This window comes from Thunnus maccoyii, chromosome 5 (assembly GCF_910596095.1).
Source record: "Thunnus maccoyii chromosome 5, fThuMac1.1, whole genome shotgun sequence".
NCBI classification, from domain to species: Eukaryota; Metazoa; Chordata; class Actinopteri; order Scombriformes; family Scombridae; genus Thunnus; species Thunnus maccoyii.
The window spans coordinates 32,040,446-32,067,929 of record NC_056537.1 but is presented as its reverse complement, the minus strand read 5'-3'; the positions used below and the strand labels follow the sequence as shown (position 1 = coordinate 32,067,929).

At 40.4% G+C, this 27,484-nt stretch overlaps 1 protein-coding gene across 3 annotated transcripts; it reads left to right on the top strand.

The window, feature by feature from the left end:
• Nucleotides 1-901: 901 nt before the first annotated feature.
• On the top strand, nt 902-22,117 carry lonp2 (lon peptidase 2, peroxisomal). Of its 3 annotated transcripts, none has more exons than XM_042411045.1 (17): nt 902-1,278; nt 3,298-3,433; nt 4,017-4,130; nt 7,960-8,091; nt 8,275-8,397; nt 8,484-8,647; nt 8,957-9,051; nt 10,542-10,660; nt 10,777-10,916; nt 13,470-13,611; nt 13,895-14,045; nt 14,776-14,902; nt 17,198-17,337; nt 19,706-19,782; nt 20,404-20,611; nt 20,723-20,913; nt 20,997-22,117. In XM_042411045.1, exons 1-17 carry the CDS (start codon nt 1,046-1,048, stop codon nt 21,225-21,227), a joined length of 2,523 nt encoding a protein of 840 aa, XP_042266979.1. In that variant the 5' UTR covers nt 902-1,045; the 3' UTR covers nt 21,228-22,117. The 3 variants fall into 3 exon arrangements, with proteins under 3 accessions (XP_042266979.1, XP_042266978.1, XP_042266980.1); XM_042411044.1 differs by having other exon boundaries at nt 905-1,278; nt 19,697-19,782; XM_042411046.1 differs by lacking the exon at nt 902-1,278 and adding an exon at nt 1,951-2,020 and having other exon boundaries at nt 19,697-19,782.
• The last annotated feature ends 5,367 nt before the right edge of the window (nt 22,118-27,484 follow it).

The window sequence follows — 27,484 nt, the reverse complement described above, 5'->3', positions numbered from 1 at the left end:
CACACACACACACACACACACACACACACACACACACACACACACACACACACATACACACACACATACACACACACATACATATACATATACATATACATATACATTGTTTGTACCTGGCCAAGGTGGAGTTAATTTAATTACTTTATATACTGTTGGGCAGTGTACAAAGTAGTTTAATCTGCAGTAATAAAAATCTGAAAAATCTTTAACGTATCTAGTAACTATAGCTGTCAAATAAATGTGGTGATATAAAAAGTACAATGTTTCCTTCTAAAATATGGGCGTGGATGTACATGAATAAATAAGTACTTGAAGATTGTATTTAAGTACAGTACTTGGCTATTTTCCATCACTGTAAACAGACCAATATATAACACGCAACCTGTACATAACATAACAAAAAGAACAACAAACATGCTGCAAACTTATTGACACTTGTTGTGCAGCATTACTGTTATGAAATAATGTAGTTTGTCCCTTTCTACTTGCCGTTTCCTATCAAGTGAACACAGGAAGTCGAGGAATTAAAAACCTCTAATATGCCATTTCAGAGCAAAGACTGGTGCGAAAATGAGTATGAAAACAACACCGGCCACGTTTTAATTTGAGATAAATTCATATTTAAACACGTACTTAATTTATTTCCACTCTGGTGCTTAATTATGCGTGCGAGTCGTCAATGAATAATTTTATTTTGGCAGTAATACCCGGACGTTTACACTAGTCAGCTCATTTCACCCACCTTGTTTTTTCCCACCCGCATTCTGCCAAGACCCGCCCTCCTCTACCTCTGATTGGCTAGTACTCGTTGCCTTCGTTGGTTAGATTGGTTAAATTTAGGCATGAAGAGTGAGGTGATTGAGTTAGAGTAAGAATATCAGAGCAGGGCCAATCAGAGCCAGAGTAGGGCGGGTCTTCGCAGAATGCGGGTGGGAAAAAACAACGCAATTGACACTGATAGAGGGAGAGGTGAGCGGAAGTGAGTGTTTGTTTGTTGGTGAACTGTTCAAAACAGTGACCTGGAGCCTGAAAAACCTCGACAATGTCCTCCAGTGGCGGAATTCAGATACCGAGCCGTCTCCCGCTGCTGCTGACCCATGAAGGAGTCCTCCTTCCGGGCTCCACCGTCAGGTTCAGCGTGGACTCTCCGCGGAATATGCACCTGGTGAAGCACCGACTGCTGAAGGGGACCTCGCTGAAAAGCACCATCATAGGAGTGATTCCCAACACCAAAGACCCAGAGCACGACACGGACGACCTCCCCACCTTGCATAAGTAATAAATATTGAGCAAGCTGGTATACAAGCTGGTACTCAAAGATAGAGTCAGCAGCAGTGGAGGCATTCCCAGAGTTTGATGTGGTAGTGTTGTTTTTGGAGGTGTGATATGACAGCTGGCTGCACAGAACCCCAAACCTGAGGGTCGAGACCCTCCTAGGGGGTCACCGAATGATTGGCAGGATAAGAGGCTCTGACATAGTTCCTCCACACAAAAAGATCTATTATAAGGCAAGAATGTTGCCCCAGAATACTTATAACATATGGATTGCCATTTATCATGTTGATGTACCACATGTGTGAATTTCTGTAGTCATAACTCAGTAAATAACACAAAAGTATGTGTGGGCATGATCATAACACTGGGGAGAGGTACCCAGATGGCGATATAATCTTACTACATTACTGTGCCTCCTTTTTATCCTTATTTCTGCAATCCCAGACCAAACTGTGGGAGCTGCAGACCAGCAGTTTGATTTATAATTATAATTACTTTTCACAAGGAAATAATGCTAACAAATGATTTGTTTTTATTATGCTCCAAAAAAATGACTGTCACCTATACATGCCATGTTATTCATAGGCTCATTGGTATTTTGATGTTAATCAGAATGAATAATTTCTGACAAATTATGCAGTTTGTTCTAGAAAAGTCTACAGCTTAGCAGCAGCCCTGCAGTCAAACACAGTCAGCCAAGCACAGAGAGGTGGACTTCAACCTTTCACCAGCAGTCCACCAGGCCAGTCTGGTTACTAAGTACATATTTTTCTCTGGATGTCTTGTCTCTTTACCAGCTGCAGTCACTGGAACACAGAGTAATGACTTTAATGAGTGTCTGTTAATCAGCTACAATAATGGTTGCTTAAACATCACTGATGCATGTGATCTTGCATTAATGAGGAAATACTGTACATGCATCTTAGAGGTATAAATGCACTCAGGTTGGCATCTGAGCGCTGAACCGTGGCTTCCTTTTCCTCCTAATTATTATATGGATCAAATACAGATGATGCATTTGTAAAATAATGTTGTTTTGTTGTGGTAGACCACAGAAATCTGTGCTTGGGGAAAAGAGGGATTAAGCGCTTAGTATCCAATCAGCTTTTCCTCTAATACATGTCTTTGATTTAGTGTTGCAACACCTTTAAATGGCATGTCAGAACTACAGTCATGTCTATGTTGTGTTGGCAGCCACTTACTTCACATGATGCAAGCCCATAATCAGAAACATATTGTTTGCTTAGTGTGTGAGAGGGGAGATGGTGAGTCAGGCAATGTCACCAGAAGCTGCTGATTGGTGTATTGATGCATAGTTATAAGTTGTTTAGTGTTTTCTGCCCTGCACACAGTCATGTTGATGCATCAGTCAAATGGCACACATTTCATTTTTACATGAAGCTGAGTCTATTTGTCTTATTAATCTGCTGAACATATCCAGACCCAAAATCCACACACTGCATGTTTTGACAAAGTGTCAGAATCACACATTTCGTTATAATGAGTCCCGAACCACTACAGGATGTCAGTCTAGCTTGTTTTCCTGGGACTGTTTCACTTTGCACTGAAACAAAGACAAAGAAAGATCTGTATGAAGCTGTAGAAACAGTCAAAATTAATCATTGAAATGTTACTTAAGAAGAAAAGAAAACTGAATCCTTTTGTTCAACTGCAGATAATGTTTTGAATCAGTTTATTTACTTTTGAAAGTTCACTGGATTAATCCACTTAAACCTGAGATTAACTGAGATTGAAATGAGTGACTTTGGCACACTACCACACACCTGCCAATCATAAAACTCGTTTGATCCAAATCAGCAAGTCCTGACTGGATCAGAAGTGAGAAGACTCTTTACAAATTTAAAACAGTCAGGGAGGTTCATCGTTTTAGTATTGAGGAATGTCCCTTCAAATCTCAGGAGAGGTTGAATTCTTCCAGTCAGTTGTCTGTCAACGCCCACCTCCTCTGTCTCACATCACTCTCTCTCTCTGTCTCTCTGTCTCTCTGTCTCTCTGTAGAATCGGTACAGCAGGGATAGCAGTGCAGGTGGTGGGCAGTAATTGGCCGAAGCCCCACTACACCCTCCTCATCACTGGATTGTGCCGCTTTAGTGTGTCGAGTCTACTGAAGGAGCGACCATTTGTGCTGGCAGAGGTAAAGCTTATTTAATATCAGACTTTTATTTTAATACCTTAACAGCTTCAGTACTGTGGATATTTAGTGGCTGCCTAATAATCTGCCATAAAACATCCTCTCAGTAATGCTGTTACAAATGAACGAACAGTGAAAGTGAGTAAAACTGACTAATGTTAGAAGGATTGGCCAATACTTTAGGGTGTCCTGTGGAGTTTTCTCCATTGTTCGCATTGTTGTATCTCTGAGGCCTAACAAATGTGTTGAATGCAGTTTTTTCCACATAAAACATTTGCTTTATTTTTTTTAAAAATATTTTGAATCAGGCATTGTTTACATCCGTGTTTACTGGCTAGCTGTCTTCCTCAGGACCTGAGAACAGGGACCCACTCATAAAAACATTGCTCCATAGCGCTGCTAGTGGTCAAAAACTCCACAGAGTGCCTTTAATCAGTGGTGCCTTCCTGTTTCGGGGGCTTCATTATTAATAGCTCCTTTTTTTGTTGGCAACATAGAGCCAAAAACAAAACCCGGTTTCCAAATACACAGAAGTGTATGTCTGTATCCAGTATACAGTATGTGCCTGTCTAATTGCAAATTGCAGGTGGAGCAGTTGGATAAACTGGAGCAATACACGACCCCAGCAACAGAGGGGGTGACAGCAGAAGATGGAGAGCTGGGGGAGCTGTCCCAGAAGTTCTACCAGGCTGCCGTACAGGTGTGTGTGTGTGTGTGTGTGTGCGAGTGAGAGAGAGAGAGAGAGAGAGAGAGAGAAAAAACAGAAAGAGATAGTAAAAAGATCCTTGATGTACTTGAATGTCCCTCAAACATTTCTTAACGTACTGTTGTTTAAACTGTACAATATACAAAACTGTTTTTTTTTTCAGTATTATTCCAACTTGTTTTCAGAAGAAGGGAGGACGAAAATACATCAATTGATAAATGCTATATAATAAATAAGTATTGAATAAAAATAATAAATTAAATTAAATGATACATACATTGAATTAGGTATATAGGTTCCATAGTTTTGCCAGTAAAACTCACCAGATACAGTGGTTATTTCAGAGTTCCTTTTTCAGACTAGATCCCTCAGCCCAGAAATCAGTTTTTGGTCCTCAATGCCCAGATTGTCCAAAAAGTGTCCCATTAAAAAGAGGAATGGTTTGCCCCTCAGAGCTGGAGAGAAAGCCTCAAAGCCTTTTGCAGCCACTGAAGTGTTTTATCTGCAATCCAGAACCTGAATATACAGTTTTAGGGGCAATTCAATAGAATTTGCAAAAAATGGTTGCTTCAAATTCTGAGGTAACTCATCATTAATACGCAGCACACAGATCTTAGCACCCAGCTGACGAGAGCATTAAAAGGTTTTTTCTGACTGCATAAGAACTACAGACCAGAGCTGATGTATATGACGACAACATACAGTGAAGCAAAGATACTACTGACATTCATTATTACATTTATTACACATTTATACTTATACTTACTCTTTCTAGTTTATTTGTATTGTAGTGACCAAGTCAGCTTTCCATAGTGTTTTTCAGCATTGTCAATGGTAACATTGGTTTGGAAAGAATCTAAGCTGTTTTGAACCCCTTAGAGGTAACAAGATGATACAGAAAAGCCATTTGCAAACAACTACAAACTTGTGCATGTGACGTTTTGAATCTATAAAAACTGTATAAACTACATCTTATTAATTCATTCTACTAAAAAGTCTAAACAGCTTTGAAAGTTGCCATGCTCCTTTTTGTATAGCTGGTGTGGATTTCGGCCACAGGTTTTATTGAGGGGCAGGCTCCTCTAAAATGACCTTGTTATAATAGTAATTGATGCTATCAGCCATGTTATTGATGTTAAAAGATAAATCCAGCTGGTGAATATCAAATGTCAGCGGTTGGCTGGCAGTTGTTCCTCTCACACATCCGCAACTGATTGTGACTGATTGAGCCTTTAGCCTTCAGCATTTCCTAACTGCCATAAAATTTTAAAGGACTGTTTGGCCTGTACCCAACATTATGGCATGTTGCTTTGATTAATCAGTGCAAAGAAAAAAACATGATGGGAAGGCAGGGACCAGTTGGTCCTCTGCTGAGCTGAGTCTGCCTGATCCTGACTGCATCTCATCTGTTGGGATCAACAGCCTGACACTTTAAAAGATAAATGGTCTTTATCAGCAAACATGGGAGCATTCTCAACAATAAATCAAACATATAAATAATTTATGAGTGGAGGCGCTCATGTATTCATTGGAAGCTGACTCCAAAACAAAATGCTCTGCAGTACTCCCTATATGCAGAGCATTATCAGACCATTTGAACCATTTGTTAATTACAAAATTTGTCAAGTTAGATGACTTTACAACAGTTAAAACCATTGGGTCTCATTCAAGAACAACTTGTACAAACAGACTTGCTCTTAAGTGATACGGGTGATTTCAGTGAACTTGTCTTGTTCACCAATTTCCTCATATCTAGAATTTTTTTCGTGGTATGAAGGAAGTTTATGAGTGATCCAGAACTGTCCTACAAGTCATTTAGAGATAGTCAGTTTTTCTATACAGTGGGAAAAACACTTGTTTTGTTGTGTCAATACATATATATATATATATATATATATATATATATATATATATACACACACACACACACATACATATGTGTGGATTCCCTAATATGACTCTTGACACAGATAAATATGTTATGTTTTCTGACAACAGGACTTAAAGCTCTGCGGTTACTCTTAAGTAACATTTTTAGAACAAAACTTGTCCACAGATGGAGTAGAACAGGTGGCGTTGTATAGAAATTTTGGGGTCAAATCTCACCAACGCGTACCTACAACTGATCAAGTTTGTCGTGTTGAGAACATTTGGTCAGTCTGAGGTAAAACGTTCACATGAACAAACCTCACAGAAAAAAGTAAGAGGTTTAGGGTAATAATATGTTGTTGTCTTGACCTACTAGACATGATAACCTCGTCCCTCCTCCCACAGAAGCTGGTTTAAGGTTTTGCTGTCTTTCTACCTTTCACTCAGTTTCCTTCTTTCTATACTTCCATTACTCTCTACTTTTTACTTAATTGTTCTGTAATGAGTATTGTAACTGTTTGGGAGACAGTGATTGTCCCATTGGAAAACCGTAGGATCATTTGACCATTTTCTGATGAGTCCAAACATCATTTGATCATTAGAATCATTAATTGTTTCTCTGTATGGGAGGCCAAAAGTCTAAACAGCTTTGAAAGTTGCCATGCTTCTTTTTGTATAGCTGGTGTGGATTTCGGCCACAGGTTTTATTGAGGGGCAGGCTCCTCTAAAATGACCTTGTTATGATAGTAATTGATGCTATCAGCCATGTTATTGATGTTAAAAGATAAATCTGTATGTTTTCCTCCATGTGGCCATGCTTCACTATGACCACCCTCCCTCACTTTGATGTGGCTGTAGACGCATATCTGTTGGTGCTCACAGCAGTGACTTAGATGTGTTTGTTGTAGTGCTCCCTGCATGTTGCTCATCCCCCTAAGATCATTGCCTTTGATTTTTCACCCTGACTAAATTACCTCTTTAGGGAATGTGGAGGTGACATTAACTTGAAAGAGTGGCTTTTTTTGATAAATTACCATTAAAACAAGGAACACATTCACAAAACACCATAGCTACACATTTCCCTCTGAACTGTGGAACCCTTTTGACCCTTAATGCATCTACATGCAGGGTGGAAAATTAACTTTTTTTGTCTACCGGCCAGATGGCTGATGAATGTTCAAGACTTACCAGCCAATTAATAGATTACCATTGTTTTTTTGGCTGGTGAGTGAAGCAAATCTATCAGCCACTTGCATATTGTCCCAGCATTTGGCTGGGGCTAATTTTGTGCCCGTCTACACCCCAGGTAATGATGGTTTCTCTGGATGAGAGAGTGGTATCAATCTTCTCATCTAACTCTTAGCAGGAATGCGATTGTGAATAAGTATATTTCCCAAAATGTCAAACTATTCCTTAAAGGCTTTAAAAAATAAATAAACAAAACACAAAATATATTTAACATGAAAAATGCTCCTTTTGCAAAAGCAGAAATGTTTACTCATTTAAAACACCCGAAGAAGAATTGGGTTAAGCAGCATTAGCAATGATTGGCGCTATGGCTGAGCAGACAAGAAGAAGTATGTCACTTACAAAGACTCATCTTTGAGAAGAACACTCTGCATGTGTTCGTCATTGCTTTTGGCTATTTTACTATGCATATATTTTACACAAAAACTTCCTTCAGGATGAATAAAAGCTTTATCTTAATTACTTTACGTTACAGTTAATGAGATGACATCAAAAGGCACGTCTGTCTTTGCATTCACAATGTATGGTTTTACTCTGGCTGGGTGAATTCCTGGATAACTCTGTGAATTAACTTTGGAGTGTACAAAATGTATCAAAATAACAATGTCTTCAAATGTAGCAATAAACGGTGATGGATCATGACAGCAACAACATGCTATGATGAATTTGACTTTAATTGTGTCTGTGTGTGTGTGTGTGTGTGTAGTTGTTAGGTATGTTGGACATGTCTGTTCCAGTGGTGGCTAAATTCAGGCGTCTGTTGGACAGCCTGCCCAGAGAAACGCTACCTGATGTAGTTGCCTCGATGATCCGCACCTCGAACAAGGAGAAATTACAGGTGAAGGGACTGTTTGGTCTGTTTCTCCCAAACTTTTAACAAAAAACATGTAATGTGACAGACTGTGTAGAGCTTTTAATGGGATTATAGCGTCTTTCCAATTGATCTGATGAGTTTGGTTTGTAGAAATATGAGTTAGAAAGCTGGAAATGAACTTTTTGTACCTCCATGTGCGGTGCGAAGGTCCTGGATGCGCTGAGCTTGGAGGAGCGTTTTAAGAAGGCTTTGCCCATGTTGACCAGACAAATAGAGGGACTCAAACTGCTGCAGAAAACCAGGAAAATGAATCCTGACAATGAGAAGAGGGTAACAAGCATTTGTGTTTCTTATTTTTCTTCCAACAGCGTCTGTGTTTATATGTCTGTTAACACCTCGGTGTCCCATCTGTTCAGGTGCTATCGGTGCGTAAAGGAGGAGTGTTCCCGGGCCGGCAGTTCAATCTGGATGAGGAGGATGAAGATGACGATGGAGATGACACCGTGGCCCTGGAGAGGAAGGTCCATGGGGCCAACATGCCTGAAGCTGCATTCAGAGTTTGCCTCAAAGAGCTCAAGAGGTGAATTTTCCTCCTTATTCCTCCTTCTTCCTCCTTCAGCTTCTCATTTATAGCAAAAAATATATAAACCTTACTCAGTCATTCCTAGATCATGCACTAATTTGATTGGTGTGGATTTTTTTTTTTTGGAAGAATCTACCATTTTAAAGCTTTTTGAACCCTTTCAGTTATCTTTGATCCCTGTACATCCTTACTTTTATGTGGTTTTGTCTTGAATACACAGCCTTACCTTTCTGTTTTATGGGTGAGTTCACTGATGAGTCCACCATCAGACCAGTGTTACATTTAATCTCGCTCATCTGTATTCAGATTAAAGAAGATGCCTCAGTCCATGCCTGAGTACGCCCTGACCAGAAACTACTTGGATTTGATGGTAGAGTTGCCATGGAGCAAAAGCACCAAAGGTAAATACAGCAACAAGTGTCCAGCTTCACAGACCATAAATGTCAGATGCCTCAGATTCTGCATATTTGTATATATGTCTCTTATACGCCTCAGCTTTGTTTTTGCACCACAGCCAAAGAGCTACAAGTTTAAAGACAAGTGACAGCTTTGGCATCATCAGAGGCCAAATGTTTTGACTTTGATGGAGCTAAGCTAAAATGTTTCCCCTGTTTCTAGTTTTAATTCATGGCAAGGCTCAACATGTGGTAACTGAACTGAATACTTCATTGTAATCAGTCTCATATTTTTCTGGTGCACAGCTTTTTGTATTGAGCAACTGAAATTATTTTTCTCATTGGAATATGAATGTCAGCTAAAAACAAAAATGAAAGAATTTCTCTTTTTGAGAAATTGTTACTTGTTGTGATAAACCCAGAGAATTGTCACTCAACTCTAGTTCACCTCAGTTTGAGGGAGCATTTTAGTGCCTCTCACCTCATTGTTTTGGTTTTATAGGACCACGACTTTACTGTTTGGTTCACTCTCACCGCTCTCATCAACTTATTTTCCAGCAAAAAAAGGTCTCATATATCCAGTGAATACACAGAATCCACCAGAGTTAGCAGACAAAGTTAGTGACTAGCTGGTGAACACAGTGGAGTGTTAAGCAGCTAAAGAGATGGATGTTTTTCTCAGTTAATGGAGAACAAATCAAGCACAGCTAAAAGGAAGGCTAATATTGGACTTGCATTCGTGAGGCAACGAGAAACACGATTCATAAGAATGCTAATGTCTACTGGATGTGTAAATTGGCAATAATGTACTAACATATTAGCTCTAACAATTCAAGAAAGTGATAATATGTCAATGCTGAGTTTACAGCTTGTTCTGTTGCCCCCTAGTGGCCAAAATACGCTACTAACTTTACATCACATAGAAGTCTCTAAGATTTGAGTCTAAAATTCTTTGGTTTCTTGGTGTATGTTTTTGTTTCTCGTGAATGTCAATATATTTCAGTTTTGTAATCTCCAAGTTATTATTCTAAGACATCAGAAAATGCCCACTGACAATAGATTTCAGAAAGTGATATAATAATACTTGTGTAATGGAAAGACACAGAGCCCCTATTACAAATAACCTCAGATCAGTGGAGACTGGTGACTCTAAAAGTAGAGGACTTCATTCATTCAATCGGAGGGTGCACTGCAAATAAATCTGTTTAACTAATCAATTACTTGCCGCGTCTGCTTTCAAAAGGCCCAGAGGGGCAGCAGAGTAGATACTGCTGTTATACAGCGCTTTAGCACAAAGGGATTCTCACGCATTTTGGACAACTTGTGGGAAAGTTTTCACAGACTCTCTTGTCTCTTCTACTGTCCTCTCTTCACTCAGTTTCTGCACTTGTCTGTCTTCACCCTCACTCAGTAACTCTTTAACGTTTTCTCTATCTTCCTTGGGTACATCAATGTCATCCTTGTCCCACCCCACACACAAACCACACACTCCTTAGACTGCCTGGACATCCAAGCTGCTCGTACTCTATTGGACAACGATCACTATGCCATGGACAAGCTGAAGAGACGTGTGCTGGAGTACCTGGCTGTTAGACAACTGAAGTCTTCACTAAAGGTACGTCTTGTAGATTGCTTAGTCCGTTAAATGTGTAAAGCCAATTCTTTAAAATATACAGGAAACTGTCTTTAAGTCACATATCTGTGAATTTCATGCTGCTGCTGTGTCATTAGGGACCCATTCTGTGCTTTGTGGGGCCCCCAGGAGTCGGTAAGACGAGTGTGGGACGCTCCATAGCCAGAACTCTGGGCAGAGAGTTTCACCGCATTGCTCTAGGAGGTGTCTGCGACCAATCAGACATCAGAGGACACAGGTATGCTTGTCTACACTGGAGCAGAGGTGGGAGTTTCCCTGTATGATAGTTGAAAGGGTCTTTTACCAGTCAGTTTGAGACCACACAGGTAGACACAGCAGCCAGCAATTACACATAAACGCACATATCTCCTGAGACATCTCAAAGAAATGAATTTATTGACTTTGCACTTACATCGGAGGTGATTTGTCTTTTGAAAATGTCATTTTTACTGAACGTACTGGTGGGTCAGATCATTATTTAGTTTCAGGACTCGGATAATTGGAAATAATGTGCCGCAGCAGTATGAGTGCTATTGTTTCGAGAGGAATCAGAGTCTGACTCAGCTGCTACAGCTTGAATAAGTCAAATATTTGGATGACATTTCAAACATAATCAATCATCACCATGATAAAAATAAAGTTATTTTTAAAGCTCATTTTGAAAGTAATCTGTTTTAAGTTTGTCTTAAGAGACTCCTGTTGCAGGGGAGTAATGAAATTATTTTTTATTCAGTCCATTTGGAGCAGCTCAACAGATGGGCTCAAGATGCATCCGAATTACTTGATGAATCCTGCTGATATCTTTCCAGCGTGCCTAGGAGTCCACCTGTGTGTCATTTTGAAAAGCTGATGATATGATTAAAACACACATGAAAGGAAGCAGAATTTCTAACATGAGGTCGGAAGACATTTATAGGCCACAGCACATCAGGAGTCAGACCTCCGCTTCTAGACATGCCTTTTTTGGTGCTGTGGAAATTGTAGGTCTTGACCTCTGTCAAGTAATTGAGAAAATACAACATCACAGATAATTATGTCAAGAACAGTTAAAATGATGTTGTAACCTCAGATAGACCAAGTGGAGCAAGTAGAAGCACAACATCACAGTGGTGTTTCTCTCACATCAATAACTATACTTGCACGCACACACACCCTTGTAATGAACTGCAGTGTATTGATGTGTTTATGACTCACATATACACAATATCCTCAGTAACCTAAGTCAGTAAACAATACACTTGGGGGGTTATGTCACTCCAGTTGCCTTTGATCAGTCTGTTAAAGGTGCAATATGTAAGAATCAGAAATTCCTTCTCTTTAATGACACTGGTGGCAGTTAAGTGAACTGCAATCACCATCCTGTGGCACGACTGAGCAGCAGCGCTAACATTAGCCAGCTGAAGCCACAATTTCACAATATATTTCACATGCTTTGCAGTAATGTTATCTTACCTGTTCGATAGGAAGAAAGCCAGCTCTGGGTCGAACGTTAGCGGACTCCACGTCTAAGCTAACGATAGCTAGTATTGCACCCTGCCGGTGCTGTAGGGGGACAGGAGAGAGGCAAGGCACTGTGAAGCGTGCAAAACCGCGTCTTCACAGCAAAACCGTCCTGAGTCCTTTACATAGAAATCAGTCCACAGGCTGTTATGGGCAACTGAGAAAGTCAAGGAAGGTCATTTCATTATCTCTTATTATATCTTCACATTCTGTTGATCATTTTAGTTCATTTTTGAATGTTTTTAACTAAAATTCTTACGTAATTCATACATATTGCACCTTTAACAGCCTCTATTCTATAAAAACACACACAGACACAAAACACAGAGGCTACTATATAGTCTTAGGTTCAATTGACAGGCGCAGTATTAGAGTCTGCATCTGTGTGTGTGTGTGTGTGTGTGTGTGTGTGCGCGTGTGTGTGTGCGTGCAGAGAGGTGATTGGGGCAGCAGGGTTCATGTCAGATTGCAGGCTGATCCAGCAGGCTTGGTATTTTAAAGGAAGAGTTTACACCTATACTCAGCCAGATGAGAAACATGTGTCCAGCATACCAACAGCAGGAGTGCAAGAGATAAAGATGAAAGTTCTTAAACCATCAATTACAATTTGTTCGACTTAAAAAAGAAAATTCTCAGAAAGCTAGAGCACTCCAGTAGTTTCTTATTAACAGTTTTGTGGTAGTTATGGGTTTTTTTTTTCTTTTTATTCCCTGTCTTTGAACCTCATTTCATGCTTTCAACTTGTAAACATGTGGAACTTGCTTGAATTAGGTAATTTGTCATGGATTACATTATGTCTGAATTCATTTTTGTAAAGTTTCACTGTTGTTGCATGGTAATGCGTTGCATATGTGTAAAAATTGTGGATAAAAGCATGACTGTGCAACAATAACATACCATGACACAACAAGACATGATGCTCACCTTGACATGTGTATATTTGCACTTTCTGTTGTCACAAGCAAGGTCATTATAGCTAACTGAACCTAAACTAAAAACTAAAACTAGGTCTGAAAAAATAAAAATAAAAACTAGAAAAAAAATGAAAACTAACTGAAACGAAAATAAAATAAAAATATACAGAAAATGTCTTTAGTTTTAGTCTTTGTCAGTTTGTTCAAATTTGTCATCATAACAAGCATGAGGAGGCATCCAACTAATAATGAATAATAATAACCTACAATAACTCTGGTCACAAGTAGAGTCAAGGACTTTGTGAGCTTTCAGTTTGAAATGGAATAGAAACATTTACAGAGTAGGTCAGTAGTTCAAATCCTGTCCATTTCTCTAGACGTACATATGTAGGGAGCATGCCCGGCCGCATCATCAACGGTTTGAAGACGGTGGGCGTCAATAATCCAGTTTTCCTCCTGGATGAGGTTGACAAACTGGGGAAAAGCTTGCAAGGAGACCCTGCGGCTGCATTGCTAGAGGTCAGCTCTTTTTCTCTCTCACATTACTTGTGTAGAAGTATCACATATCTTCACTGCATCTTAATTCCCTAAACAAAACCTCAACGGGTTCCTAACCTGACCTACTGCTTAACCTCAACCTTTGTTCTCATTGCTAATAAGCAACTGATCTTTCTTTTAATTGATTGTGTATGTTGGTGTTCTTCTGTTTGTTGTTTTAACCAGTCCATGACAAATTCAGTTAACGCCAAACACACAAACACACACACACACACACTGAAAGAGTCTGTACATATTCCCTTAGGTCCTGGACCCAGAGCAGAACCACAGCTTCACAGACCATTACCTTAATGTGGCCTTTGACCTCTCCCAAGTGCTCTTTATTGCCACGGCAAACACCACAGCGACCATTCCTCCCGCCCTGCTGGACAGGATGGAGGTGCTGCAGGTACCAGGTGGGTTTACGTGCAGAGAGTGTCGAGTCCAAAATCCCGCCGTGCTGCGGTGTCAGCTAATCTCAAACAGAGGCATCTATATGACTGAATTTACTGCAGAGTAGTCAGGGAACAGATGAAACGACTCCATTTCCAACTGCGTATCCAAACGTGTACACGCACACACACACACAGCCATGATGTGCTTTAACCTTGAAGCTGAGTTGTTATGAACCGAACGACACCTGTAATATCACCACAGTTTGAATCTCTAAAACGTGTTAAAGGGATGTCAAAGATAACACAGCGTTGTGTTAAACAGTCAGACTTAAGTATATCCATGTATCTCAGTCCATGATCAAAATACAGCTGGAGTCAATCTGAGCCAGAGACTGAGGCACTGTTGTGTGTAAACTCAGTCTTGAGGAGAGACAACAACTAAAGGACAGATATGTCTTTAGATCTGCATGCTGCATGCTGGATATTAAACTTTAACACATTGTAACGGTGTTAAAGATCCTACCACTACACAATTAGTTTGAATAGATTAAGCAATATGAAGGCATGAATTGATAGATGGAGAGCACAAATTAAAAGATCAAATTAAGTAGTTTGTACTGTGTGAATTGGAAATTTGAGGGAACAATAATGTAATTTCATATTATGAATAACTAATATGAGGGAATGATTTATTAAAAATGTGAGTGTAAGTGTGCGTGTGTGTATGTGTGTGTGTGTGTGTGTGTTTCAGGCTACACCCAGGAGGAAAAGGTGGAGATAGCTCACCGACATCTGATCCCAAACCAGCTGGAGCAGCATGGATTAACACCTCAGCAACTGCATATACCACAAGACACAACACAGGATATAATCACCAGGTACACACACTCTAACACACACTCACACACGCAAACTCACACCCAGAGCAGTGTTTCCCCTAGAATTTTTTCAGGCTCTGTGGTACGCACCGAAAAAAACCCTAAAGAGACGAGGCACTCACATCGCATCAAGAGTTTCCCAGGCAACGACACAGAGGTTGGCTCATGTTTCAGAGCAGCGCTGCAAAGAGGCTCCCAAACGCAAATGATTATTGATTTCTGAATGAATGATATTAAGCGTTATTTTGGCATTAAAAGGATTTTTTGGCCCGGTGGGGCCTCTTGTTGGCCTGGTGGCCCACCAGGTCTGTACAGTTATTTGGGAAACACTGCAGAGAAACAAACATACATAATGAGTAGACTAACAAAACTTGAGCTCAGCTTAAAGGTATAATATGTAATTATTCTGCATTAAAATGTCTAAAAACAACTAGCCCTATGTTATATATTTTGTTGAGTTGTGTATTTACATTTTCCCAAATGTTTCCAACAATTTTCAAACCCAGAGAAATCTGTAATTTAATCAAAGTAACGGACTGTTTCATTTGGTCGCATATCATACCTCCTCTACCAAAGAGTAAACACACACAAGATGCATACGGCGGCGCTGTGTTTGTCCGCTACAATGGCGTCTACCAAAGAGTAACTTACACACGTACAAAATAATACATCGGCGAAGTGGTTGTTCCACAGAAACTGTTACAAATTGACTTTTATTCAGTATTAAGCCACATAACCATATCTTTTAGCTGGAAGAATGATTTTAGTGATTGGACGTCTGGATCTTAAGTTATCAGAGAAATAAACTTGGCAAACGTTAGCAGCAGCTCGGCTAACAGCTCCTCCAGGAAGTCCGATGGTCACCAAACATCGTCGGAGAAACACTGATTTTTTTAGGTGAAACAGCTTTAATTAGTATTTTTAACGATTTTAATCTGCGTGTACGTTTGTTTTTGGAGAGGAGGAGACCTTTGCGGATAATTCGGCTCCCGGGAGAAACCGGCCGAACGTCTGGATCTAAAGTTATAAGAGAAGTAAACCGAACAAGTGTTAGCAGCAGCTTGGCTAACAGCCCGTACCGGACGTCTAGTGGTCGCCGTACATCGTCGGAGAAACACTGATTTTTTAGGTGAAACAGTTTTATTCAGTGTTTTTACCTGTAATCACCGGGTCCGTTTGTTCTGGAGAGGAGGAGACCTTTGCGGGTAATTCGGCTCCCGGTAAAAACATCCCGAATGATTAGCACTGGAGTAATCCAATCCCGGTGAAGCTGGTTATTTAACAACGAAGACAACAACTCCCATGATCCCTTGCTACTTCACACCGTCATCACACTCCGTCTTTTGTTGTTGTTTTGAATGAGAGACCCCTAGCGGCTGAAATTACATATTGTGCGTTTAATTACAGAGGGGCACAGACACTGTTTATTTGCAGCTTTTGTTCTTACACATTTTATTTTCTGCAGAATGAATGAAGAAAAGAGAGCAAAAAATGTTTAATATTTTTGTCTTTGATTCATTTTCTGTTAATCAACTAATTATTAACAATTAATTCCCAAATTGGTTTAGCACTGTTGTGATTTTGATAGTAATCTTTGTACATACAGTCCATAACAGCCCTATCAAACTGTCTGGCATGTTACTAAAAAAAATCAGCAAACGTGGGAGTGCTGATGCAGAGGCTTCTGGTGTTTCCAGATGGTAAACAGTATGCTGCCTGCAGACCTGCACAGCCTCTCTACAATACTCACTGCACTCCAGTCTGGTTACTATAGAAACAGCCAACAGCACACAGCTTGGTGCCTGTCCTCTGAGGGGATGCTCCTGATTTCATTTGCTAGATTTTTAAAAAACATAAAAAAAAACATTAAAAAAACAGAAGAGGTTGTGGCGGGTTGGGGTTAAGAAAAAGAGGATTGCATTAAGTGGAAACCAGACAGGTTAGCAGAAGTGTCAACTCTAATCCATTTTGAGAGAGTATTTTCACTTGTTTTGCCAACTCTGCTGTTGATTTGTCCATTCGTGATGCACCATGTCTCTGCCCAAGAGGGGCGCTACAGTTACAGGTCAAATCAAGGTGAAGTATTTCCTCCTGACTGGCAGTGACAGCTTGTTTAAAATTGCCACGATTGCCTTCGTTTGTGGTTCCAGATCACATCCTGACACATGGGTGGGCATGTTAATGCATACAGCAGTCCATTGTTAACACCTAGCAACTTACACTACAGTACCAGTGAAACCTCATCTCACAATCTCATAATTTTATTCATTTATGTGCGTGTGTGTGTTGTTTTAGGTACACCCGCGAGGCGGGTGTGCGTTCCCTCGAGAGGAAGATCGGGGCGATTTGCCGAGCCGTGGCTGTGAAGGTCGCTGAAGGTCACAGAGTCACCAAGACAGAGGCTTTGACGTCTGAGGGACCAGCACAGCAGGGAGGTAAGAGCCTGAGTTGTGTGGGGGGTTTTTTGTGTGTCTGTGGGAGGTGGGATCAAGGACAAAGCTGGAAGTTCAAATCTTAAGTTGCATATCAACACAGGCTTATCCTCTACATACACATCTGATTACAGCTTAAGAAAAAAAACAGCATGGCATTATCCTTCTCCTGAGTCTGTGCCTTCTAATATGAAGAGGTTAATTAAGAAGCTGTTAATAGGAATCAAATTATTAAGCCCTTTGAAAATTCAGCCTTTATCATACAATTGATGTAAAAAGAAAATACTCTTCCAGGAAGTGTATCACTGTAAGTAGAGTGGAATAGGAGTTCTCAAAAGTCTTAACTCGAATCAGCCATACAAGAGAGTGTTGACATATGCATCATCATCATCATACATTAAACTACAGTATTTCACAGTAACCAGCTGGCTGTGAATTATCTTCACTATCGTACGGCTGTATACCAGATATATGTGTCTTGTGAAATTGAAAATTCATCTCAGATCATAAGTGAGCTGAAATAAATTACAAACCTGTGCCAGAAAATGGGTCCACAATAGTGAGAGAACTGCCACATCTTTTTCCTAGTATCCATGGCTACACTTAAACAGAAATGTATCCATGGTAACCTCAACAAGTCCAGTGAGATCTCCATCCAGCCTCTAACCAGCACCCAGGAAAGGTTTGCTCTCAGAATTTAGTTTATTTATATATTTTTGTGAGCAAAGAGTTATTTCATGTGTCATAGTTACATACTATTAGAAATAAATCAATAAATGGATCATAGTAATAATAAACACACACATACAATTACAGACATCTACCTGTATATATAGATAAAAATACCTTTACAAATGTCGACAAATATATAAATTGTTTCATAGTAATAATAAGATTCAATGTAACTTTGAAAAAGAGGCAGTGAATGCAACAGAAATGTAATAAGTATGTTCAATCATCTGAAAGTGGATTGACCAGAGTCTTAGCCAAACAAATTTAAAACAATCAAACTAATTGAACAATTGGAAGGAAATATCAACAGACTCACATAGTTGGAATATCTGTAGCAGTATCTCCCAGTGGGTTTGATTCAGTCAAATATAATTTAACCTCATCAGTACTATTTGAGAGAATAAAGATCATATCCTCAATTTATCTGCACTATTGACAGTTAAACTCTCAGAATACATTTAAAGTAACATCGTTAAACTCTGCGTCTGCACACGTGTTTCCAGTTATTCTGGCTGATTAGACCTCTGCTCAGGTTGACGGTGGATTGAGCTGCACTAGGAGTTACCTGAGGTCACCAAACTCCATAGAAGGTGTTTGACCTGTCATAGCAGGTGTAATTAATATGAATGATACATTGCGGGCTTACTGGGACAGTTTCATGGACTGGAACCATCATTAATGATGCTTCTCCTGAGGAAAGCTTTAATCACGCACAGTAAGTGAAAACACCTGTTTGGCACTAGGTGGCGCTAGTGAGTTTGAATTGGAATCAGCAAAAAGAAGCAAACTTTCTACTGCAGGGTGAAAAGTGTGCATGACCTGCCTCTTCTTTATCGAGCAGTGTCTGATGAACAAAATGCAACAATTATTATCATTTTTTACCAGAAACTTGACTCTGACTCAGGAACCAAAGTTGGGATTCCTAGTAGATTAAAAATGATTTTTTAGAAGGATGAATGCAGCTTCAGGAGACAGAGGTAGAACTGATAAGACATAAGGAAAAGAAAGAGATGGGGATAAACAGGATATCAGCAGTGCCTCTGTATTGTGAGGTAACAAACATCTGTGTGTGTGTGTGTGTGTGTGTGTGTGTGTGTGTGTGTGTGTGTGTTCTTGTGTTCTCCTGCATGTATTTTGTATTTTTCCAAGGGGGATGATGTGTGTTTTTGATGTCTGTGTTGCACTGTGGGCTGTTTGTAGTTTTACTCTTTGGTGTACCATCTGTGTGTTTGGTTTTCTGTGCATCTTTGCATGATGACAATGTGTTAGCAGCTCTTGTCATCAACCCCTCTTTACTTCAATCACTCTCTGTGAGGCCTCACTCCCATAGTTTTCTTTCTTAAAACAATCTGTAATCTAATTATTCCTCACTGTCTGCAGTCACCTGAGTCCCTGACACTTCCAGGGTAAATCACACACACTCACAATGTGAAGGAAATTAGCATTTAGCAGATGTTGTTTTGCTACGTAATGAATTAGCTATAAGACCAACATCTAATAGAAAGGCTCAAAATGATATGTGTGAAACTCCTGTTTTCTCTCTGGAACATATTCGGTACAGTTACTGTTCACCACAACCACACAGTGACATGAATCATTCATTCTCTTCCGTGTGTGTGTGTGTGTTCAGACAAAGCAGCTCTCCCAGAGATGCCCATAGTGATCGACCACATCGCCCTGAAAGACATCCTGGGTCCTCCGATTTTTGAGATGGAGGTAAGCAGGACATCATCAGAGAGAGTAGAAGAGCCGGGTGGAGCAAGACTGACCAGCGTCTGCAGATAATTATCAGTGTTCATAATCCACATGATGACAGAAGGAAAGACAAATAGTCAGTTAAAGAAACCTGCATCTCCTCTTTTCTGCGACTGTCAACATTCGTCACCCACAGCTCATGAATCTCCACAACAGCTGCAGTTGATAAAGTCAGGGTGGTTGAGAATACAGTAGTAGGATGCAGCAGCGTCTGGAGGTGTCATCATATGATATGATGTGAAACATGAGAGTGTTTGTCTTCTGTAGTGGTTTTACTCTCCCGTCCTGTCTCATTGACCTCCCTCTTCGTTTTTTTTGTCTTTTCCATCCCTTTCTTCTTTTTTTTTTCTCCTCCCCTTCACTTCTCCTCACCCTCCTTCACCTGTTTTCATTTCACCTCTCCTGCTCCCTCCCTCTCCCCCAGGTCCTGTGTGCCTCTTTTCACAATGATTCCTGCATTTTTAAGGCTGATTAGAGGCCCTCGCTGCAATCTTGTCTCATCTCTTCATCATTCCACCAAATACAGTTTTACAGATGTGTCTGTATGTGTGTGTGTGTGTGTGTGTGTGTGTGTGTTGGAAGGTGTCTGAGCGGCTCACTCTGCCAGGTGTGGCTCTGGGTCTGGCCTGGACCCCCCTCGGCGGGGAGATCATGTTTGTGGAGGCAAGTCGAACAGAGGGAGAAGGTCAACTCACTCTGACCGGTCAGCTGGGAGACGTTATGAAAGAATCCGCCCATCTGGCGATCAGCTGGCTAAGAGCTAACGCTAAAACCTACCAGCTCACCAACAGTGAGTACACACACAGATACAGATATATGGACTGTATATGGCTTTACAGGTGTACAGATAATATGCAGCAAGTACATTTATGTGTGTGTGTGTGTGTGTGTGTGAGAACAGTGGTAGGGGGTCCAGATCCGTTAGAAGGGACAGACATCCACCTCCACTTCCCTGCTGGAGCCGTCACCAAGGATGGCCCCTCTGCCGGTGTCACCATAGTAACCTGCCTAGCCTCGCTGTTTAGTGGCCGGCTGGTCAGATCAGACGTTGCCATGACGGGGGAGATCACGCTAAGGGGGCTGGTATTGCCGGTGAGTTATCACATTCAAACACACACCGAATAAATATAAATCCGTCCGACAGTTTTTAACCGCCCGCATCGGTCTGTCCTCAGGTGGGCGGGATCAAGGACAAGGTCCTGGCGGCGCACAGGGCGGGAGTGAAGCGCGTCATCCTCCCGAAACGTAACGAGAAAGACCTCGAGGAGCTTCCAGCCAACGTCCGAGCCGACCTCGACTTTGTCACCACCGGAAACCTGGACGAGGTGCTGAGTGCCGCCTTCGATGGAGGGTTCCCCGGGACAACCAGCACACACACACACCCTCAGCTGACCAGCAAGCTGTAATAATAGGAGAGAGACAGAGTGTGTCATCTTTGAGCTTGGACAGTGTGTTGTCTAACAATCTAACAAGTTTTTCTCTGATATGCAGTAGCAAATCAAGTTATTGATCTGTAAACCTGTTTTAAGGCTCTTTACTGTTGAGATTCAATATGAAAGTATCAGTACATCTTCATATTACCTACTAACACAAAAACCTGTAAGAGGATTTACTTCCATGGACAGTGAACAACCAGTCTGTGTTGTATAAAGTTACATCACATATTGGCACAGTACAGCTACTCACTGCTCCTGTTGACCAGCTCACTTACTGGCTGCTGTTTTCTTGGCTGTTTATATTATATTAATAGCACTGTTGTAGCCAAGTCAAGAGGATGTTAGCTTATTAATGTCATAACACACTGGTGAGCACTAATTTAGCTGGATGGATTTCTTAATTGTTATAGAATGTTTGTGTGAGCAAAGCACTGTTGATGTGGAGATGGTTTCTGTGCAGTATGTGATGATGATCACATGGTTTCAGGTGACCTGTAGTCTGTGTCATCAAGGTGGTTTAACTAAGTCTGACTCTCTTTGGGTTAGCTGGCTTCACTAAGCCTAACGTCGGTGCTCCTGGATAACCCCTGACATGACGCTAGAGCACGTTCTTAATTACAAGCAACAACATGGGAAACATAAGTGGTGTTAATATACAGTAACATGACAGGAAATGTTGATAATTTGATTATTGCAGCAGCAGATAACAGAGTGTTCACTATTTTATTTTCAATTATCATCACAAAGTCACCTCATGCTATTCTGAGCTGCATCGATGGAATAAGTGTGATTTTAAAATGCAGAAAAGTGGAAAGTGGAATAAAAATAATAAATAATAAAAATAGCTTCCGTAACTTTGATCCCAGTATGTATGTTTATGTTGTCCCATCACAGATCCCACACTGTGTTCTTGTGACAGAATGTAAAACGCCATTTTTTTAAGCAGATATATTTTATATCCATTTAGTATCAGTGTGTTTCCAGTGAATAACTGACAAAAGAACGGGTTGCAATTCCTTATTAATATAAGATATGGATGATGTAGCAAACTGTAGCACTAATGACCTTTAAATACAACACGACTGACTTCATACTGAAGTCACAACTGTAACAGCACAGCAGAGCTTGAAATCTTTTCTATTTTTCAGACGTCCTCATCTTTTCAGTGAGTGACTGTGTCAAATGCACACAAATAGTATCAATGTGTATTTGTGTACATGGAAACTCAGCTGAATTCACCCTGAGGAGGAGACAAAAAAAAAAAAAAAAAGGAATTTTTAACTCTGTGCCACAGATGTGATTTTCTCTTCTCACCCTGCAGAGATCTGATGTGAAACACCAGCGTGCAGCGTGGTTTTTTTTCCATATTTAGACAGCCATGAAAAGATTAATGGACCCGAGCAGAAAATTTCACACAGATACATTCATAAAGGCCACACACTTCAAAAGAATAATGTGGGTTAAAAAAAAACATTTGCATAAAGAACTTTGTGCTGTTTGGATTATTGAAATATACTTTCTTGCTGTGAAATATGAAAATGTCAGAATTGATATGTGAAACTTCAGTCAAATAATGACTTAAAGATGTATGAAGGATTGACAAGAAGTTTTCAAATGGCAAAAACACACAGACGTTTGTGTATGTGTGTGTGAGAGAGAGAGAGAGAGAGAGAGCTGGCTGTAGATGGTTGAACGCCGGTGGGAAGAAGTCATTGCAGTGGCAGGTGTATCATCTTTCCCTGGTGTGGTGGTGACATGAAGGATGTTCGATGGGAAGCGGTGAAGCAACCTGTCGGCTGTCAGATGAACACACCACCCCGGGGTGTGTGAAGGCAGAGCGTGAGCCGAGTGTGGATCTGTAATGGATCTTGTTTTTCAGATATTTTTTTTTTTTTAACCCAGCTGCAGCAGCCAGTGGAACCTGCTGTGTTGTTGCACATTGAGTTGAACTAATAAAGTATCAATTACCAGTGACACCTTTAGTGATGTCATGTTTTGTTTTTCTCTCCATAATGAGCTTCCCCCCCCCCCCCCCCCCCCCCCCCCCCCACACACACACACACACTCATGCTCATTTAAATGCTGACTCACTTATCTCACCGTTAAATACTGTCTATGCTCTCAGTGCTCTGACATGCATTAATCAGATGCATTCCTGTGCACATAGCCAATACTTTGTATTTATACTTTGTATTCTGCTTTGTGCTATAAAATGAGCCCAGGAGAGCTTCATTTTTCACAGCCTGCACTTTGCTCGCTGAAAGAGACCTTAATGAACTGTGTGTGTGTGTGCAGGGGTGGGCGGGAAAGCAAGAGCACTTAGCAATATAGTGCAGTGCAGCAAAATGATGATGTTGTGTTTTTAAAACTTTCTGAGTGTTAAATCATCTCTATAACTGGCCACATTATCATGAAATTTGCTATGGTATACATAATACCTAGACATCCACTCCTAATGTCCTGATGTTTACTCCTGATCAACACTGTATCTGACACTGAAACTGTGTCCTAATTCCACACTAGAAGGATTTAAAAAGATTTATTTAAGTCACCTGAGTTTTTGCGCACTGTTTACCCACAATGCAATGCACAAAGGAAATTGAGGAGCTGCTCCCAGGTGGAAAAAATTAAAACAAATTTTGGCTGATACATCTCAGAAAAGCCTTTTCTTCATGAGGTTTAACTGGCAGTACTGTTCCAATCCCTGTATACTAACAGTAAAAACTGGATACTATGAATATTAGTGTATAGTACATCATACACAAGAATAAACTGAATGTTTCTATGGAATGCATGACCTGTCTTGCAGCAAAATCCACAAATATCCACAAATATCAACATTCAGTTATTAGATTTGTTGAACACATTCTCTTTTCTCTTGGCCAAAAATGTCAATTTTGCCCAAAAGATAACTCTTAAATCAAACAGGTCTTTACATTTATTGAGCACTCTAAACCACTTGGATTTTAATTGTGTGGTGTAGTGAGAGCTGTCACCTCTAGAGGCTGCTATTTAGTCTCAGGGGAAGGAGCTCTGCAGACTCCTCTGAAGCAGCCTTGATAAGTGCTGGGTGCTCTGCCTGTACTTTACCATAATATATATAAACCTGCATTTCTAGGCTTTAACCATCACATCCCTCCCTCTTGGTCACATATAAAAAAACACAAAGTATTACAGTGTTTTTATGTGGCTTTTTATGATGCTTATGAACATATATGTACTCTGAGTTCACAGCAGACACACCCAGTACTGGTTTAATCCCAGTATCAGGACTCCGTGTCTAAACCCTCTGGATTCTACATTCCCCCTCACCACTCAAGCACACGTTTCCCCCTGTGGTGAACAGAGGACCTTAACCTATAACATAATTACCCAGAGGCCCTAGGGGTGTGCTTAGTGTACTGGCAGCATGCCCACTTCACATGGCAGAGTGGCAGAGCGCGCACACACACACAAACACACACACACACACACACACAGACACAGAGCTCATACTGTATGTAATTTTAGGTGTGGTCCTGCAGACAGGTTGGACCCCTGTGACCACATGAAGGCAGAAAAGGAGAAATGTAGAAAGTTTGTGGATTTGTGTTTAGCTTTTGACTCATTCTGTTCATCTTGTGTTTAGTTTTTAGACGTCTTTTAACTTAGTTTACTTTCAGTTCATGTATCTTGAAATCTTTCATAAAAATTTGATTTTTTTTACATGCAAACAAATGAAAAAATAAATGATAAATAAAAATTCAGGTTACAGATGAAACTGAAACTTCCTAATATTCAAATATTTTACAACTGTACACCAACATGCTTTTAACTGATGAAATCAGTAACCTGATACTGTGTGTACTACTTTCACTTTCAAAAAAAAACACTAAAAGTATTTACTTAAAATATAAAAAATATTAAGAACTCTTAACAATGTATCATTATCCATGCTGGATAACCAGTAAGTGCTCGCTTTACACACAGCTGATATATATATATACATATATGCATTTCAGCTCTGTGTGTGTGTGTGTGTGTGTGTGTTTAGACCACCCATGGACATTTCACACTGTAAACAGCCACAGTCAGTGTGTTTCATTTCTCAAATTTGTGGAATAAATTGTCAAAATGTGATTCTCAACTTTAATTATAAAATAGGTTAACTTTATATGCAACCCTATGTCCTAGCAATTACATTCATATACTACAAAACTATTTTCCAATATGGCAAATTTTATTTGACTTCAGTTCTGCTTTTTGTTACGCAAAATAAAGAAGATACTGTTCAGGCAGGTGCAAAATGAAGCTACTGTAGAGGCAACATTCAATCACTAAACACTATTAAGATCCACATATATTTTTTACTGCAAACTGATACTGTATTTGTGCCAATGTACTTTTTTAATACCTCTTTTTCATATAATAAATGACCCACCAAAAAACCTGACTATCCCTCATCTGCAAAAGAAAAAAGTACCATACCCTCCCCCTTTCCTGACACCCCCCCCCCCCCCGTCCACCTCTAATCATTGTCATACAGTTCCTTACCTCCAGATTGTGGGACAGAGATCACTGACAGAAGCCTGATCAAGGACGCTGGCATGTCTGCGTACACGTTTTGCTCAGTGTTACCCTGATTTTAAGCAAATTGTTCGTGCTCATATAGTTTCAGAAAACTATTCCTGTGTTCCACCCTGCCTGTCTCATCTACCTATGTGACCTCAAACGCTGCCCTACATCCAAAGACCTACTTAACAATGATAAACTCGGAAGGCCGACGGATGCATTGAGGACAATATCACTGGGGTTTGTTCTACAGCTGAAAGTGTTTTTTTTGTGTGTGTGTCTTGTAATAATAAGCTCCCTGCATATCTCTATATATTGCTTTAGGCTACAAACAGCATGAATTAGGTTTGAACTCCTCGTATGAAGATGTTTATTTGACTTTGGTAAGAAGCTGAAATAGCGTGTGGTTCATAACGAATGGCCTTGAAATGTGAATCAGCAGTGTCAACATATTTACCAAAGATTTGCTGAGACTGTATATTTTCCCCTGATGCAGTAATAAAGATGCACAGAGTCACACCTGGGGGCCCGTCCCAATCACAAGCTTGTAGTGAGGGAAGGCACAACGGGGAAATTAACCGTCTTGTTCCGGGACTTAGCTGCATCATTTAGGTTCCTTCTGGCTGGATAGTCATTTTATGGTGATAAATGAATTCTACAGATGATGCCAAAATATTCAGCAGCATAATGTTGTGCTACAACCTGTTCAGATGAGTGTGCTGCCTTTTTTTTTAACCTGGCTTAATAGACAGTAAGTGGTAGTTTAGTATATTTCAAAGTGCTCCTACCAACACAGATTCCAGACATTTCTAAGATACTTTCATCACAAATTGATTTCAGTGTAGATAATTTGAGATAAGAACATTTCATTGAGCTTCAGCAGCAGTTGACAAAAGAGGAGAAGAGCAGGTCATCCACTAAACCGCAGGGTTGACGGTTCAATCCCCAGCTCCTCCTCTCGGCATGTCCAAGTGTCCTTGAGCGAGACACTGAACCCCAAATTGCTCCTGATGGACATGCCAGCACCTTGCATGGTAGCTTGCTGCCATTGTTGTGTGTGAGAATGGGTGAACGAGTTACAACAAACTGTGAAGCAGTTTGGACAAAAACAAACTGTAAAGGCAGCCATTTATCAAAACAATCCTACCTCAAGGTCCATTTAATAGCTGTTCTGGGGCTTTCAATCCTATTGCATGGTCTTCAGCAGTGCATGAAGTTGTTGTCATGGAACTGTAGCCAACATTGATTTAGAATAATCCATGTCCAATTAAACCTGCATTAGCAGGTCAATTTTTGGCCACTGGGGGGCAGCAGAAACAAGCTGTGAACACAACACTGACATATTATACTGTATATAGAAATGACTGACAAACAGTTGCTTGTTTAAACATCCTGCAGATAAAAGGACGAATCAGCATTCATTTGAAGTTGCATTTATAGCTACCTTTATGTATACTCATTTTAGCTCTGCTGTGGCCTCCACCAACACCTGAGGAAAATATCTGGCTTTTCAGCTGCTAAATGCTGCACTATGTTCACCAGCTGCTCACCAACTGTCTGTTTGGTGCTGGGCAGGAAGTGTATGGTGGGTTTTTTTAGAGCCTTTTCCCTGAAAAGGGTTACCTCCTGCGTCTGGAAGCAATGCTTTGAGAGCAGTGGGACGGAATCACAACAAT